Raw genomic sequence first — 19,501 nt, forward strand, 5'->3', positions numbered from 1 at the left:
ATAGATAGATAGATAGATAGATAGATAGATAGATAGATAGATAGATAGATAGATAGATAAAGATATAGTCCATCATTATAGGAATGGAAAAGAGCTTTAGTTCCATTTTACCTCATGTTGTACATTTCCTTCCTTTGATAAGCAGTTTGTCCTGAGTTCTTAAATAAGTAAAATTTTCACATAAACTGAGATGAAAGAGTATTACCTCAAAACAATAGGCGAGTCGTACTGACTCAGTAAAAAAGAGCCCTGGATCTGGCATTGTGGGCCATTTGAAAAATAATGGAAATAAACTAGATGACTTTTGAGGTTTCATCCTGCTCTAAATCTATGATCTTGGGAACAGTTAAAAGTACTCATCAAAGGAGACTTCATGGTTTATCAAATTTCTTTGATAAGGATTTGGTATCCAAAATACACAATTTATAAATATGTATGTGTGTATCTCTCTTAGACTTCCAAATCATCACTTTTTGTGTAAATATACACACATCATATATATTTGTATGTGCAAATATATGACTAATAGTCATTCTCCAATAGATAAATGGTCAATGGAAATTAACAAATAATTCTCAAAAGCATTGGAAAATGTTAACAATCACATGAAAGAATGCTTCAAATCACTAATAATAAGAGAAGTGCAAATCAAAACAACTCTGAGGTTTCACTTCAAACCTTGAAAATTGGCAAAGATGACAAAAAATAGCAATAGTCAATGTTGGATTGGTTGTGGGATGATAGGCATGCTAATGCATTGTTGATGGATCTATAAACTGGTACAGACATTCTGGAAAGTAATTTGGAATTATTCAAGTAAAGTGACTAAAATGTCCATATCTTTTGACCCAGAGACTCCATTGCTGGGCTTATACCCTAAAGGGAATCATTGGTAAGAAGAAAGTCAAAACACATACCAAAATATTCATAACAGCACTTTTTGTGATAGCAAAGAATTGGATGAAAAGTAGATGCCCATTGACTGGGGAATAGCTAAACAAACTGTGGTACAAGAATGGAATGGAATATTACGGTACTAGAAGAAATGATGAATGTGATGAATCCAGAGAAGCATGGAAAGGTCTACATGAACTGAGGTAAAGTAAAATAAGCAGACCCAAGAAAACAATAGAAAACACTGACTACAACAATGTAAATGGAAAGAACAACCACATACCAAAAAAAAAAAAAAAAAGTGAATGTAGCAAAATTATTAAATTGCACATGATTCAAATGAAGAGGTAAAAGAGGACACTCCCAGCCTACTCCTTCATGGAAGTGGGAGGTCCACAGGTATCGTACATTCCGTGTTTTTGGACTTTTTCAATATGTTGATCTGCTATAATAATTTTTTCCTCCTCTTTTCTTTTTTTTTTTAAAACTATTTGTTTTATGGGATGACTCTCTGGGAAAGGTATGGGGAAAGAAAACTATGGAGATGTGGAAAACAAAAGTCATCAGTAAAATTTTTTTTTAAAAAAGGAGACTTCTGGGTAGTGTTTCCCAAATACCAATTTTGGCCTAAGGCTGAGTCAACTAATTAATGTCTAATCAATTTTAATAAGCAGAAAACCTACCGGATATCCATTTGGTTTAATTAAAATGAGCAGCTGATTGAATCTGAAGAGTAATAACAAAAGAGAAATTAGGACATAGCATAAATCTAAACCACCAGGGTGGAAAACCATCAGGGAAAATGTTCAATAAGCATGCCCATTTGTTTTAAAAGGGTAAATTGTCTCCTCTCAGTTCTGTCTTATGGACTTTTGAGGTGATACAGAGGTGCTTATGTGCTATAAACTCTTACATAATAGACTCTCAGCCACCCTTCTTCTACAGACAGCAAAGCTCACAATACATTAACCCTAAGTTTAGAGAAATGTTTTGCTAATGAAATGCTTAAAATTTCTCATCAGTTTGTAGATAATTTGATCTCAACAAAAGTTCTCAGTTTAAATATTAATTATTCCCTTTCTTTCTTACACCTCCAATCTCTCCTTATTTCTTTCTTCTATCTACACAGATGTTTAGATTTTCCCTTGCCTAGTGTTTAAAAAAATTCTCTAAAATCTGCAACCTCACTAATGCCTGTCCTGTGTCTGTTTCTGTCTGTCTCTGTCTCTCTCTGTCTTTGTCTCTCTGTCTCTCTCACCAATCTCCTCCTCTCTCTTCTCTCCCTCACCAAAATTTTGAAGAGTTGTCTGTATTCACCAAACTCACTTCCTCACCACCTTCTTATTTCCTAACTCCTTTCAAGCTGGCTTCAGTCCTTCCCAGACACAATGGAAAATTGCTCTCTCAAAAGTGCAATAACAAACTCTTTAACCAGTCCAATGATTTTCCCTCAGTATTCATCCTCCTTGGCCTGTTCACTGCATTTGACACTTTTCATCAGTTCCTTCTCCACTTTCCATGACACTTCATTCCCCTGATTTTTCTGCTTCATTTGACACTGACGACCATACTCTTTTCTCTTTGAGTTTTTAGGACCTTGTTCTTTCCTGTTCTCCTCCTACTCATGCAATACCAGTGCCATATTAATCTTCCTTAGGTACAGCTCCAATCATCTCAAGTTAACAAGCACTTCACTGTCAACTATGTGTCAGGCACTATGCTAAGCCCCAAGGATACATAGAAAGGCAAAAATAGTCCCTGCCCTCAAGAAGCTTAAAATCTAAACAAGAAGACAACATACAAATAACTCTGTACAAATAAAACATACAGTTTAAATTGGAAAAAAAATCTCAGAGAAAAGACACTAGCATCAATGAAAACCTCAAAGGATCTCTATCATCTACTGAAAAAACTCCAGTCTTTGCAACCTGGTATTCAATATTATTCACAATTTAATAGGAACATCAGCCTCCCCTACCATAGGGATTAGAGACGAGACCTCCTTATTTTGGAAAGATTAAAAGGTATTTAAAAGATACATTATGGGAAAATGGAATATTGGACTAAGCAATCAAATTCCTATCACACCCTTTACCTGGAGGAGGAGAATAAACTGTGGAAAGCGTTGTATTGGCTTCATCATCAAACCATAGAGGGTAATTCGATCAGGACTTGATTCTTGGCACTGCTGTAAGAAGAAGGTTAGACTGTTTATTTTCATTCTAAAACTGCTTGACCTTTGATTTGAGGGAGCAATTTTCTAATTCCTAAGGCTGTCTACAGAGGACAGAAACTAAATGGTTGAGGAAGGAACTCATTGATGTTCATGGGTTTGGCTGTTAGTTTTTTATTGCAGTAACAGGTTCTACCTAATAGAAATTTTTCACTAACATTTCTATTACAAAACATTTTTTTCCTGTGTTATGGGAGAATTTTTCACAGCAGTCAAAGGGCCAAATCTCATCAGCTTCATAACTTGCCTTGCCTCAAGCTTAACAGACCATAACAATTCTCCAACTTGCCTTTACACAATAGGGGGCTTCCTAGGATCTTCACAGTTGCCACAAATTCAATTTAAAAATTAATCTTAATCTCTGTCAAACTTTCAGTGGGAAGGATGTGCCACTAAATCCGAATATAGAAAGATGGGGTGTTACAACCTCTAAAAGTCACAGAATCACTGAGATATGGTCCAGTGCAAAGAGCTGGACCTAGGGCCAGAAGAACTAGGTTTGAGTTCCAGCTCTACCATTTACTAGCTGTGTGACCCCAGGCAAGTACTTTAATCTCTCAGAGTTCATCTGTAAAATGAAACAAGTAATCTTGATTCTATTTACTTCACAGGGATATTGTGAAGAGAGTACTTTGTAAACCTTGAAGTGTTCTAAAAATGAGTTATTTTTATTGTTATCTAAACATTATTAAATTCAACAAATACTTTAAAAGTACTTCACAAATAATCCCTTTCAGAGGATCATAGATTTAAAGTGGAAATGACTTTGGAAATGTAGTTCAATCCCCTCATTTCTATGATCACATGGGTAGTTAAGTAGCAAAGCTAGGATTCAAATCCAAGGTCTACTTATTCCAAACCCAGTGCTCCTTCCCCTATCACATTGCTGGTAATGGAAAAAAAGTGTTTTGTCCCAAACAAGGCAAGTATGCTTTTTGAGTAGACATAGTCAAAGAAAAAAAAATGCTAAAACTAGAAACGGAAGACCTGGGTTCAAATACAAACGTTGCCACTTACTATACTGTTGAATTGCTAATTCATTTATGAAATTATGAAATAAGGGCAGGTATGCTTCATTCTCTGGGTGCTCACTGGAAAAGACAATTGGGAGAAGGAAATGGGGCAGCAATCATACTTTAATTAAACACCGAGGGTATGTCTGGGGGACAAAAAGCCCATAAAGGCAGGGACAAGTGGCGAAAATTGAAGAGGGATAAAGAGACAGACAATGTAGGAACAGAGGACAGAGTGATGAAGGCAGTGAGAGAAAGAATATGGGGAAGGGGAGAGGCAGAGTGTATCATTCAAGTAACCATGAATTAGAGTTGGAAGCACTTAGCATGTGGAGCTGATGGAGATGGAAGAGTACTCTAGGGACAGGAGTTTGAGGTCTCTTTTTTATAGGATTTCTTTTGGAAATAGCCCATCTTATCTCTGTGCCACACAACTAATCTTAGATGGTATATGAACCCAGGACTTTCTGACTCCAAGTCCAGCACTCTATTTACTACCTTCCCAATCCCAGTGCAAATTAGGTTGATGTCAAGCATCTATAGATGGCTAACAAAGTATCCGAGGAGGAAATTTAATTTGACCCAAACATGCAGCAAGTTTTCATAACCTATTTTCATCATACTACCTGATACATATCTTAGGCCTAAGGGCAAAACACTGCCAGCTGATTAAATAGCATGTGTCAATATTCATTAGGCCTTTATAAGGGGCAGGGGAGAGAAGTCAGTAAAACATTCTTCACAACTTCAAAGACAGATAGCCACAAAGTAGGGTCCTCAGTTATCTCCACTAAACATCAAAGGAAAAAGAAAAACAAATGTCTCCCCTGGTAGTGGTTCAGTGTACTCAGGGGGTTTGGCTTTTCAGTCCTTTGTTTTTAGACCTGACCCCAAAAGAGGCCACTCTGACAAATCAGAACATGTTTTTTGTTATTCCTATCACGATGTTTCAGAAGAGCAAGAGAAAGAAACCTTCCTTTTTAAATGTCACCTCAACATATCTAATTCAATTTTTTACTTCTTTACTTTTATATAATTATAATAGTTAACATTTATATAGCACTTTAAGGTTTTCAAAACATTTTACACATATGTTGTTTTATCCTTGCAACAACTCTGGAAGGTAGGTGCTATTATTATCCCTATTTTGCAGATAAGGAAATTGAGGCAGACAGAGTTTAAGTGACTTGCCAGAGTCACACACCTATTACGCATCTGAGGTCACATTTGACCTCAGGTAGTGTTCTATCCACTATACTACCCACGTATATGACCATAACACAAGGTTGGTTTTTAATGTTGTTGTTTTTCTGATTCTGATTGGGGAACTCTCCAGGAGCAAATTTCTTATGCCAATACAGATTGGCAATTTTATGATAATTTTCAGTCTGAGAGAATTACCTAGGGCACTAATAAGGTCACACAGTCAATAAACTTCAAAATTATATTCAAATAACACTGATTTTCAATAATCTTAAAACACTTTCCTAAAACATCTCAAATTCTAGGATCAGTTCAAAATCTCTAGTTCATTGCTAGTATCTACACATTTATGGCAAATAAATCATACATGAAGGCTCGAAATAGTGATTATATACATAGAATTACAGTATCTATCTTAGATATGGATACCTTTAGCCATTTCCATTTTAAATGAAGAGTGTAGAAATAAAATATGAAACCAATATAATATTAAAAAAAGTACTTACCTTTAAAAAATCCAGAAAAGCTGGTTTGGTAGCACAAGTTTTCTTGAGAATTCCCACAGCTGTACTAAAATTATTCACATATTCACTGTAAGCATCCAGCACCATGGATTTGGAAAACTAAAACATGAGTAAATTAATAATATTCAGAAATATATAAATATGCAAAGAGCAAAATCTACAAATTTCAGCTTAGTGTGAAAGTCTATGTTTCATGAGTATCCTTTAAATTTCTATAATGTTAAAAAAAAAACCTTCACAGCTCCTGTTTGTTATAATGAGCTTCTCATTAGTTGTCCTAAAACTGGCTGAATTTGGAATTATACTAAAAAGTCACTAAGCTATACATAGCCTTTGACCCAGCAATACCACTGTTACGCATGGATTACAAGAAGATCAATGACTGAAGAAAAGGACATAACAGAACATAGCAGAACATCTAAAATTTCACTTTGTACTAGAACAAAGACCCAGAAGGAAGGTGTGTATTCCATCAACTGAGGAATAGCTAACCAAATTATAGTGACAAGATCACACTATCATGAATATTAAGGAATATTATTCCTCCACAGAAAATAATGAATATGAAAAATTCAGAGAATATTGAGGAAATATATGAACTGATACAGAGTGAAGTAAGCAGACCAAGGATAATAATTTATACATAATTTACAATAATGTAAAGGAAAATAACAATGAAAGACTCTAATCCAGGGGTGGGGAACCTGTGGCCTTGAGGTTTCGTGTGGCCCTTTAGGTCTTCAAGTGCAGCCCTTCGACTGAATCTGCATAAGAGGTGGTGAATTCTAGGTGTGGAATAAGGCATTCATTTTCAAGCATGACCTCAATATTACTCTGTTCTGTTTGATTATACTTATTTGCTGAAAGAATATGTTCTATGGGGAAACGGAGGAGTTATCAGAAATGACACTTATATAAAAATGAAATGAGCATTAAAAAGCATTAAAAACATAATTTTTAAAAATTACTTTTTCAGTATCATATAGAAGTGACTAGAGGGGTTAGAGAACTGAGAAAAGAATATCAATTAGGAATCTGTAATCTAGACATGAGGTGAGGAAGACTTCAATTAAAGCTGTAGCTGTGTGAGTGGAATTAGATGCAAGAGATGTTGTGAAGGTAGAAACAGCAAATGATTGTGTATGTGGGATGAGGGAAAGTGAGGAGTCCAAGATAATGACAATATTATGTACTAAGACATTAGAAGAATTATGGAGCCTTCAACAGAAATAAGGAAATGTTCAATAAGTAGTTGGTTATCTGAGACTAAAGCTTGGGGGAGATACTGAAGCTGGAGATAGAGACATCTAGGAACCATTCATTTAGAGATTAAATCTAGGCTCATGAAAAATGAGATTATCAAAAGAGTAAATACATAAAAGATTAGAAAGCCTGTGACAGAAGCTTGAGGAATCATCTATAGTTAGCGTGATTGATGAAGACGATGAATCAGCAAAGGAAACTGAGAAGAAGCAGTTATGCAAGTAAGAGGCAAATCAGGAGAACAAATGCATCAAGAAAAAAAACAGAGAGAAGAGAGTATCTAGGAAGAAAGGGTGGTCAAGAGTGTCAAATGCGGCAGATAAATCAAGAATTAGGACTGAGAAAAGACCAATAGATTTGGCAATTAAAAAATCATTAGTAACTTTGGGAAGAGCAGTTTCCATTCAGTGATAATGTAGACAGCCCAGATTACAAAGGGCCGAGGAATAAAAGAGAAGTAGAGGAAGTGAGTATAGAAAACCTTTCCCAAAGAGTTTGACTGAGAAAGGGAGAGATACAGGAAGTTAACCTAAAGGAAGTGTAGGATCTAATGAAGATTTTTTAAGGATGGGGACAACTTGACCATGTTTAGAGGAAATAAAAAAGATGCAAGGTGCTAGGGAAAGGTTAACAATTTGAAAGAGAGAGGGAAGAGATGACTGAAGGATGCAATCTGCTGAAGAAGAAGGGATGGAGTGGGCACAAGTGCACATGCAGAGGGATTGGCTTTGGCAAGAAGGACAAACTTTTTGTCAGAGTAGGAGAAAGAAGGAGAGAGTAGAAAATGATATCAATGGAGGTTTGTAATAAAGAAAACAGGAGAACAGGGAACACATGTTGAATGTCCTCAGTATTTTCTTTAAAGAGGCAAGCTAATGGAAAAAAGGGAAGAGGAGAAAGTGTGGAGGCCTTGAGGAGGAAATAGGTCTGGAATAGTTTCTGTGGGGAGAGAGATAGAGAATCAATTAGGGAAGAAGAAAAAGGTTGCCTTGCTTCAGTGAGAGCCCAATTGAGACAGAAGTACATAAATTTGTAATGTACCAGTAAGCATAGTTGTGAGACTTCCTCCAGATTTGTTTAGTGGCTCAAGTAGGAGCAAAGGACAAATATGGTGGGAATAATCCAGGGCTGAGGTTTGGCAAAAAAAAAAAAAAAAGAGTGTATATAGGACAAGTGGGGGGATGGGGGTTGGGGAAAGGGATAAGAGAAGAGGATAGTGAAAAGTTGAAATGGCTAACTATTCAATTGAGGCTGGAGAGGGAAGAAGGTTAAGTCAAAGCAGATATCTGCTGTCTATATAGAAAGCACTGTGTAATATCTTTTGACTGACCTTCATATCACAAGACCCAGACTATTATGAGAATTTATTAAATTTTCACATTTTAAATACAGCCCATATTAAAAACAGAAAGAAGCAATACAATGTAGTGGATAGGGAGTTAGCTTTGGAGTCAGCAAGACTGGGATTCAAATTCTGCTAAATTTCATATGAATTCCCAAATAGCACTAGCCAAAAGAGTTTTTGCATTGGGGGCTCCCCTCACTAATGAAATCATAGGTCAAAAGAAATCTCAAAATTCAGTGAACAGCATCAGGACAGTTTAAAATGATACTGAACAACTATAAAACTTCAGTCACATACTCTGGGATAATACACTAGACCACTGAAACAATTTTGCTCCCGATTTCTATTTTACTTGACAAAACATATCTTCTTCCTTAACATTTTGAATATTAATCTATGCTTTGCTAGTGAATTTCCATTTGAGCCTGAAATAACTCTATGGTCATATCAATTGCATATATGATGAGCCTAACATTCTCCCTTCCTGCTATGTTCATCAAGTTAATTGTTCCCATGATCAGCAGCACAAGCGCAATGTTCAGACAGCCAAAAGAAAGCAGCCAAAGGAGGAATGAGACTATTTGGATGTACTACTGTATTTACCGAAGCAACAAAGACATCTCCAATCATTTCAACAGAATCCCATTCTGATACCCGACTGGCCAAAGCGATCTGGAACATAGAATGACACTGAAGGATTTCCTTAATGCGATAAAACACCATCTTTAGTTTCCTTTCACTTAAAACCTTTGGTTCCATTTCTGAAAGTGGCTTTTCATACTGCTAGAGTTAAAGAAAAAAGATTAATTTTTTTTTTTTGAAAAAGATAAATCACACAAATTCCTTGATGGCTAGTGTCTATAAATATATAAAATATATGATTTTGAAAAATTGATTAATTTACTAAACTATAGTAGTTTACCACAAAATACAATAATGACATTTAGGTACCTCCAAAATCCTTTTAAGAGCATCCACATAGTTTTTTTCACTATCAACAACTGAACCCAAAATATATCTTCTTACAACCTGTGGAAGATTTGAAAATATTATTAGAGAAAATTGCTTCAACTGTATGTATCATACATGTAGCAGGAAGTAATTTGCATTTTAGCTTTGGGGATGGCTAACAGTATTGTTATAATATAGAAAAATGTTGGGGTCCCCAAAAAGCTTTATTTTTTTTTAAAACTTTTGTTTGCCAGAAAGACACAAAGAATCAATAATTTACAATCATTGTAGAGTGAAATGTGTTACAGGATCAAGACACTATTTTAACATATCTGTGCATACACACACACACACACACACACACACACACACACACACATACACACACACACTCCTACCCCAGACATTTCACCACCTACTTTGCTTCTTTCTCTCTAAAAGGGAATAACACCCTCCAGATCAGCACTCCAGAAACCATACCCTTTCCTCCCTCTTCCCAACTCCCCTTTTCCACCTCTGGGGTAGTTAGTCCACTCTGCTATTGATCTTAACTCAGAGGCTGAGCTATCCTAATGGCTAAGTTCAAATTCAGCAAACACACTATCTCTAAGCCAGCTATGTTGACCAACCTCAACATTTATCCAACCATGACAAGTTACCAGCATCCTGCCACAGCATTTTCCACCACTGTCCTCTATGCCACAGCTTTTTTGGTCTAAGAACAGTAATTACAGGCTAGGGACTATCCCAGTCCCCTCATTTTATAGTTGAGGAAACCAAGGCCCATGGAAGTTAATTGATTTATCCAAGATCACACAAAACAGTATGCATCAGAAGCAGGATGGAGTGGATGATCAGCAAAAGAAAATTTAGGATAGAGTCCATCTCACAACACAAAATAATAAGAGTAATTACAACAATAATTCATTTTCACAAAGAACTTTCCTCAATAATAATCCTAGGAAAAGCCCAAGGCATAATTATTATTTTACAGCTGAAGAAACTGGGGGTCAGCATTTTTGACAGACCTCATCAGATAAAGTGATGATGGAGCTCTTAAGTATTGGCGCCAAGACTTATGCTCATTCCTCTTGACTCTGAATTTCATACTCTTTTCACTTTATCACACTGCCTTGTAAAGACCTTATTTTCTGAGAAATAGGTTAATATGTTAGGGACAAGGAAGGATAAATGAAAGGAACTTACCGTAAGTGTACAATTAAAGCATGTTAAATGTATAACAGCAAGTATTGTTAGTCATGCATATATTGCATAATATAGTACAATTTTCCTCACAGACAGGATATGTATTTTGTAAACTTGTAATTTTCATTTTTAAAAATTTCTTGGGACAAGGTTTGTTCTCCATATGGATATTTTCTAATCTCAACTAAAAGCTACATTGGATGAGTCAAACCCATTCTGTGCAGTTGATGATACACGGCACTTATGTGGAGCCAAGGGAAACGTCTCTTCACATATAATTGTACTGCATAATTTTTTTTTGTCCACAAGTGGCACACTGATTATAAATAATACAACAGAATGACTGACATAAAGTTAAGCCCAAAATAATTTCCTGAGCCTCTCTTTATCACTACCAGGCAACGCAGCCTATGAATATTTAAGCATCCTACACTACCACCTAGTGGAAAAAAGAAGTATAAGAATCAAGCTTTAAGAAAATTCCAGTTTGGAAAAAAATTCATATTTTTGTAATTAGAGTAATTAGAGAGTACTTATTTTCTTTAACAGAGGATTCATCATTATACAAAAGGTTTACCAGAAGTTTTCTTGCCTTAACTAACACAGTCTTCTAATGCATTTAAAATAGTGTGTTTGAGAGTGAGATAAGGAGTAGGGGAACTGATCTATGACCAACATTTATAGAATCTCAGAGCTTGAAAAGGTCCCCAGATGGGAGATGACCCCAGAGGTCATCTGTTCATCCTCTATCTAAACAATAATCACTACCATAATATGGTGGGTCATCCAATCTTCAAAATTGTGGGGAAACTCATTCCTGAGGAAACCCATTTCTACTTTTGGATGGATCTAATTATTAGGAACAGGGCAACTAGGTGGTGCAGTGGATAGACTGCGAGACCTGGAGTCAGGAACACTTAAATACAAATCTAGTCTCAGACACTTATTAACTGGGAGACCCTGGGCAAGTCACTATTTGCCTCAGTTTCCTCATCTGTAAAATAAGATGGAGAAGGAAACAGCAAACCACTCTAGTATCTTTGTCAAGAAAACTCCAAGTGGGGTCATGGAGAGCTGGACATGATTGAAACAACTGAACAACAATTATTAGGAAGTTTTCCCTTACTTTAAACATAGACTTGTTTTACAATTTTCCACTCTGGATCCAAGTTGAACAAATCTAATCTTTTTTCCATATGACAGTCTATCCAATACTTTAAAGAAGTTATAATTTACTCCACCCCAAAAACCTCTTCTCCAGATTAAAAATCTGTCCCTTCAACCTGTCCTCATCCAGATTGTATTTGAGGTCCTTCAGTATCTTAGCTGTCCTCCTTGAAATATTACCCAGTTTATCAATGCATTTTCTAAAATGTAGTTTAAAACATTTGAACTATTATCCAATTTATCAATCCCTTTGCTAAAATGCTGTTTATAGAACTGCCTAGTCCTGGTCACTATGCCTCTCGATACTGTACCTTCACATTAGCCTTTTTGGTTCCTATATCAGACTAAAATACACAAATGTGGAGGCATTCAATATACTGATTCTGGGGAGAAAATAACAATAACATGAAATTCTTTACCATTTAACCCTATTTCCCAATTAATTCCTATAAGATTGTCTAATACCTAACACAGTACCTGGCACATAGAAGGCTCTTAGTAATATTTATGGATTGATTGATTGATTTTACACTAGGCTCTTAAATTTTCCCTTTGGAGCCAGGAAAAACAAGTCTAATCTGTGTTCTACACAACAGACCTTCCACAAATTGAAGACAGAAATCATACCACCTAACTGTTTTCTTCTTCAGGCTATGGCTCTGCCTCTAGTCCTTTCTCCAGCCTGGTCACCCTCCTCTGGCTATGCTCCAACTCAACAGTCTCCACTCCTTCAGAAGTTTATTTTTTTTCCAATCTGTCAATCTATGTTTTAATTAAGTTCATTGGATAATCACATCCCGAAAATTCTTAGGCCCTCCACAATTTAGCTGCCACTAACCTTTCCAAATTTGTTTGATCCCCTTTCCTGCAAACTCAGTTCCAGTCATACTGGCCTACCAAATGTTTCCTATACATGAAATTCCATCTCCTGTCTCTGTACCTTTGGATATGCCTGGAAATATACTCTCTATTCATCACCAAGATCTCTAACTTCTGGAAAAACAGCTCTGACTCGTCCTGCATGTGAGACCTCTTCTGATCCCCCCCCAAGTTGACATTCCCTTATCTCTTGAAATTACTTTGCATCATTTTATAAATAGCCTGCATTTACTTCTCTAGCTATATATCTTTCTACTAGAATATTAGGTCTTTGTGACAAAGTCTGGTTTTTGTTTGTTTGTTTGTTTTGTTTTTATATTCCTAGCACCTACACAATAACTGGCTCCTAGAAGGCATCTAAATACTTGTTGAATTGAACTAAATCACTGCCTATTTCTTAGGCTTCAATTAGCTAAAAACTAATAATAAACATTTATTGAATTAAGGTTCACAAAGTGTTTTCCTTAGAAATGTCCCCAATGAAATAGGTGGCAGATATCTTGGCCATGAGCACATAATTAAGTAAGCCTCAAAGCCAGTTAGTGTTTGAATCAGGTTCAAGTTCAGGGCTTTTTTTTTCTCAATTTTTCTATATTATAGACTCAGTATCCTTCCTTAGCTTCCTCTTCCATACTGCCACCCACTTCCTCAGATCTCTCTCCCTGGATCAAAAGATAATTTTTTAGAGCTGGAAGGGACAGACCATGTAGGACATGTAGTCCAGCATTTAAGAGATAAGGAACTAAGGCCTCAAATGATTTGCCTAAGGTCACAGAGATAGTTGGGGGATTCAAACCCAAGTCCTCTGCCTTTAAATCCAATACTCTTGCCACTTATATTCAAATCAGATTTTAAAGTCCTTTTTAAAATCCACCTATTTATCCCTTGGCATCATGGACATTTTTTATCCTTAATTGCTAATATTCTTCTTATTTTTCGCATCTCATCTGACCAAATAGACATTCTTGATAACATTCATTGTTTTTATTTTCTACCTCCTGTATCTATAGTTTTTACCACATCACCTATTTGGAAAGCTATAGAGCATAGGCCTGGAGTCAGGAAAACCTGAATTCAAATCCTGCATCAGACGCTTAATAGCTATTTGACCTGGAGCAAGTCACTAAAACTTCTCTGTACCTCACTTTCCTCATCTGCAAAATGGGGATAATAATCATACCTAACCTCACAACATCAAATGAATTCACAGATAAAAAGCACTTTGAAAACCTTAAAGAGCTGCTAGCTATTGTTATTATTAGTAGAATTAATATAAGTATTTCCCCCCATAAAAAATCCTTTCTACAGGCAATAAAAACTGGAGTAGAAGGAACACTAGATTCAAAGTTAATAGACCTGAGTTCTAATTCTGGCTGTACCATGAGCAAGTCATGTGACCTTGGGCATGTCATTTCCCATCTCAGAGCCTCATCTACTTCTCATCTATCTATATGCCTCAACAAAGGCATGTGCTTACAGTATATTTTATGGACAAAGCATAATAAATAGAGGATGCTTTGAAAATTATAAGTCACAAAACAAACATTGCTTCACAACACATGTGATGATGTTCAGTTTTCTCATAATGCAAAATATACTAACTTGCTGCTGGGATAAACCTTCTGGCATTGGAGTCATAATTGCCTCTGTGTGCACGCAATCAACATCAATAAATAAATTTAACTCTTCCTCTTGAAGACAAGATCTGTGTTCTAAAAATAGAAAATGAAATACTTGTTTTTAGTGGAAATACATTTAAAATTATATACCACATTGAAATAGGCATATACACAAATAATTTGTTAAATTTCAGTTCCTCATAGATTATATTTCAAGCAAATTCCTATTGTTCTTCACACAAAAGTTGAGAAAGCATTTGGTAACACATAAACTTTACTAAAATGAAAACTATAGTAAGCAGTTGTTTTAGAGAGGTAGGTGGAGCAGTGGACAAAGTAATGAATCTGGAGTCAGAAAGACTTGAGTTCAAATCCAGCCTCAGACATTTACAGCTTTGTGAATCTGGGCAAGTCCTAAATGGTGACTGTCTCAGTTTACTCTTCTGTAAAAACAACTACCTCACAGGGCTGTTGTGAGGATAAAATTACATAATATTTGTAAATATCTTCTGCTTTTACATCACCCACATCCCTCTGGTATCCCTTTCATAACAAATAATTTTTTTTAAATGAAGAGAAAAAAAATCAGCAAACACAACCAAAACATCCCACCAAAACCAGATATTATATGCAATGTTCCATACCCATGGATCTCCCCTCACCCTCACTCTGTAGAGGATAAAGGGGGAAGATATATTTTTCAATTTCTTTTTTTTTTAATTAATTTATTATTTTTAATTTTTAACAATCACTTACAAAAGCTTTTGAGTTTTAAATTTTCTTCCATCCCTCCCCAAAATAGCGTGAAATCTGATATAAGCTCTTCCTATTAAACACATTTTCACATTAGTCATTATTGTAAAGAAGCATTAGAACCCGTAAGATGAACAAGAAAGAAGAAACAAAACAAAATAGAAGAGAAAAAAAAAGAGCAAATTGTATGCCTAGATCTGCATTCAAACTCCATAGTTCTTTCTCTGGATGTGGATAGCATTTTCCATCATGAGACTTTTGGAGATTACTTAGATCCTCGCATTGCCGAGAAGAGCTGTCTATCAAAGTTAGTCATCTCACAATGTGGTTGTTACTGTGTACAATGTTCTCCTTATTCTACTCACTTCACTCATCATCAGTTCATACAAGTCTTTCCAGGTTTTTCTTAAGTCTGCTTGCTCATTATTTCTTATAACACAATAGTATTCCATTACATTCATATACCACAACTTATTTAGCCATTCCCTAATTAATGGGCATCCTTTCAATTTCCAATTCTTTGCCACCACAGAAAGAGCTGATATAAATATTTTTGTACATGTGGGTCCTTTTCCTATTTTTATGATCGCTTTGGAATACAGTCCTAGAAGTGCTATTGCTGGGTCAAAAGGTATGCACATTTTTATAGCCCTTTGGCCATAGTTCCAAATTGCTCTCCAAAATGGTTGGATCAGTTAACAACTCCGCCATTAATGTTCCAATTTTCCCACAGAAGATATCTCTTTCATATCATCAAGGCCAAGGTTATAATTTTACAATAGTCATTTTCAATTGTTCTTTGCTTGTTCTTTCCATTTACATTGTTGTGGTCATTGTGTATACTTTCCTTGGTTCTGCCTACTTCACTTTGCATCAGTTCATATAAGTCTTTCCAAGTTTCTCTGTGCATATCATGTTCATAACTCTCCTAGCACCCTAAGATTCTGTTATACTAATATAATTTGTTTAGCCATTCTCCAACCAATGGGAATCTACTTTTAATAGTCTTTTTAACCTTAGGATGCAGGAGATGATCTGGACAGCTCAATGATAAATAAGCAATAAGGCCCCAGTCTCATAATCTATAAGCTATAGCTCCTGAAATATCACTAAATGAAATATAACTAAGTCTAAAGTTCTCCTCAATCAGAGCTCTCATTAAGAGTTTGGAAAAGTCCAATTCCCCAAATCCTGAAGTCTTTGAGAACTAACCTAAATGGTTGCTTTGGAAATTCAGGCAATTTTTGAGACATTGGCACTTAAAACCAAGTCTATAAAATCATCAAGTGTTCACCTAGAAGGATAGTATGGTAGAAATTGGGAGTTAGGATATCCAGGTTTGAAGCGCTGTTCTGCCTCTAACTGACTCTGTAATCCAGGATCTTACTTAACTTCTTTGGACCTATTTTTTTCCTCTATAAAATGACAGGGCTTAAATGATAATCTCTAATGTCCATAACTGCTCTAACATAGTAGTCATTTAAGAAATATTAATTGATTGACTGACAATTTGATTATCTAAATCTGATTCTATGACCTAAGAGCTCAACTAGAACAAGCTCTTTTATAAAAGAGGAAACTGAGGCCTGTAGAAACTAAGTGACTTGTCCAAAGCTACAAAGGTAGCCTTCTAGCCACAAATTCAGTTCACTCTCTGCTGTGCCACTGATGAGCAAATCACCTTAAACACCAAGGCCATATTTCAACAACCAGTTTAGGGTATTGTCTAATTTAGGTCCTGTTCAAAATATCCTTTCCCATATTCTGTGGTACTGCCAACTGAATGTCATGCTATTAGTAAATACTTAAGTCTTTAAAGCATTTCTACACAGGTCAATTTCAAAACCAGATTGATTATATACTTTGCAGCCAAAAGTAGAAAAACTCCATATAGACTTTCGAGAGTCCCTTGGACAGCAAGAAGATTAAATCAGTCCCTATTTAAAGAAATTAATTCAGACTATGCACTGGAAGGTCAAATACTAAAGCTGAAGCTTAAATATTTTAACCACATAATGAAAAGATTCTGATGTTGGGAAAGATTCAAGGCAGAAGGAAAAGAAGAGAACAGAGGATAAGATGGACAGATAGTGTCATGGAAGCAATGAACCCAAGTTTAAACAGACTTTGGGAGATAGGGGAAGATAAAAGGGTCTGGTGTGCTATGTATGGTCCATGGGGTCATGAAGAGTCAGACACAACTGAATGACCAAACACAACAACAAAAGTCCCTGTGAGGCAACATGATGTAGTGGACAGAGGGATAGCCCTGGATTCAGTAAGATATACATTCAAATCCTAACTCTGACATATAACTAACTTATAAATCACTTAACTCCTTAGTGTGATCACATGACTTCTTAGTGTCCCTGTGTAGCCCTCAGCTTGCATCTACACTGGTATCCAATACTGTTGGATACCAATCCACATCCATTGATCCAGACAAAAAAAATAAAAATAAGAATTTTAAGCTATATGCTCAAACCATCATATGGATTATAGACTGTTGCCAGTATATTATGCTTCTAGGCAGGCCCTCCCTTATGGTTTGTAGACAGAGGAATTGGTCACCTACATGGTACAATGTCAGAACAACTGGGAAATCTTAGTATCCTACCAATCATCACTCAATAAACCTTTAGTAAATACCAATTACGTGCCAAGCACTGTTATAAGTGCTGGGGTTACAAGCAAGCAAAAAGACAGTATTTGTCATCAAGAAGCTTATAATCTAAAATTCTCCCTTGAAAGGCATTGTGGCGTGATGGTTGTCCTTGGAGTCAGCATTCAATTCAACAATTTAATAAGGATTTAATGAATGACCACAGTGTGTCAGCCACTGTGCTAGAAACTAGGGATAAAAGTGAGACAGTCCTTCCCTTCAAGAAGCTTTCTTTCTTCTACTGGAAGAAAATACCTTTTTCCATCAATAAGAATTTACAAATACATACAAAGTAAATAGAAAGCAATTAGGGAGGGTGGAGGATATTAATAACTAAGTCAGAATCTTCAAAAGACTCCTATAGTAGGCAGCAACCAAGAAATTCTTTGAAGGAAGCTAGGGATCATATGAGGCAGAGATGAGGAGGGAAAGCCATGGAGGATGGCCAGTGCCAAGTCCTGGAAATGGGAAGTGGGATGCTGTATATGACACAAAGGAAAGGGGTAAGTTTGGTTAGAAAATGGGAGAATAATGTATGCTATCTGGAAAGATTAAAAAGAACTTTAAATCCCAAATAGAAGAGTCTATATTTTATCCTACAGGTAATAGAGAGCTGTTTCCTTTTCATAAGCAGGTGGCATGATCACATCTCCAAATGAGGACTATTTTGGCAGTGGTGTGGAGGATGAATTGGAGGGTCCTCTGACACTAAGTACATGACCACAGGCAAATCACTTTTTCACTCACTGCCCTCAATCAACTCTAAACCAAAGTTAAGTCCTCTCCCACCCATATGACTGACATTGAAAGTATGTAGTCAGGTCTCGTAGTTAGATTAAGGTTTTGGCCTCTGCTAAAACACAAATCCCCCTGGAAGGAGTGAAACTTTACATCTTTTGCCCTACTTAAATATTTCAATAATTTGTGATCTTACATCCTGGACCTGTGAGGTCATAAGGTGGGGAATTTCTGTTGTGGAAACTCCTTCTACCAAAGCAAATTGGCAATCCTTTGATAACTGTCTGAATTTTCTTAAAAAGATGATGGAAAAATTGAGAAGCTAAGGGACTTTCCTATTTTACATGAATTATCTTTTATCAGTCATTTTGTTTTCCATTAGTGTAGCCACAATGCTTTGCATGGTACTTAATATTCTTTTTGTTAAACATCCAATTGGTTGAATACAGTACTTAAGAAAAGGTTTTTTTTTTTTTTTTTTTTTAAGAAGTCTGAGAGGAGAGGGCAAGCATAAAAGGGGCCTGGAAGAAAGGGTGGAGAATCATGATTTCTCACACCTAGACCACTAAAAGAACAGAGAAAAGTCTCCATTTTAGAGAATTTCCATTATTCACTGTTAGTATTTTGAAGACTCTTCTATCAGATTCTCCTAGGCAAACACGAAAGTATTTTCTCCATGAATATGCTCTCCCTAAGGAGGATCTTGACTTTGCTTCATAGATAGTCACATGTAAAGTATAATAATCACATTTGCCAATATACCCACCCTTGACACAGTGACATCAACTCTATAGACACTGACCATTGGAAACAAATGATTTAGTCCGGATGAATGAGCGGCCTTTCTTCACAGCAGCTTTGGTTTTTTCCAGGCCATCTTTGGTACCTTCTTTTGCTGCCCGCATGAGTTTCTGCATCTGCAAGAGAGGAAAAATGGTAAGCTATGAATTTGGTGCTTATTGATGCAGTTAAACAGATATCCATATACATCGTGGCACAGATCTTTACTCTTAACTAGCTTTTTTAAAAGAATACTGTCAAGTAGTTTGGT

At 36.1% G+C, this 19,501-nt stretch overlaps 1 protein-coding gene across 4 annotated transcripts in view; it reads right to left on the reverse strand.

The window, feature by feature from the left end:
- Positions 1–19,501, reverse strand: part of ARHGEF10 (Rho guanine nucleotide exchange factor 10) — a 224,582-nt gene that overhangs the window by 110,565 nt on the left and 94,516 nt on the right. For 2 of the 4 annotated variants that reach the window (XM_027840418.1, XM_027840415.1), the window contains 6 exons: positions 19,253–19,367; positions 14,281–14,390; positions 9,427–9,504; positions 9,079–9,258; positions 5,850–5,966; positions 2,990–3,082 (listed from right to left, as the gene is read on the reverse strand). In XM_027840418.1, the coding sequence (XP_027696219.1) occupies positions 2,990–3,082; positions 5,850–5,966; positions 9,079–9,258; positions 9,427–9,504; positions 14,281–14,390; positions 19,253–19,367 (693 nt within the window). The remainder of the gene's footprint in view (positions 1–2,989; positions 3,083–5,849; positions 5,967–9,078; positions 9,259–9,426; positions 9,505–14,280; positions 14,391–19,252; positions 19,368–19,501) is intronic. The other 2 variants (XM_027840416.1, XM_027840417.1) reach the window with 2 other exon arrangements.

This window comes from Vombatus ursinus, unplaced genomic scaffold (genome assembly GCF_900497805.2).
Source record: "Vombatus ursinus unplaced genomic scaffold, bare-nosed wombat genome assembly UNPS02014841.1, whole genome shotgun sequence".
Lineage (NCBI taxonomy): Eukaryota > Metazoa > Chordata > Mammalia > Diprotodontia > Vombatidae > Vombatus > Vombatus ursinus.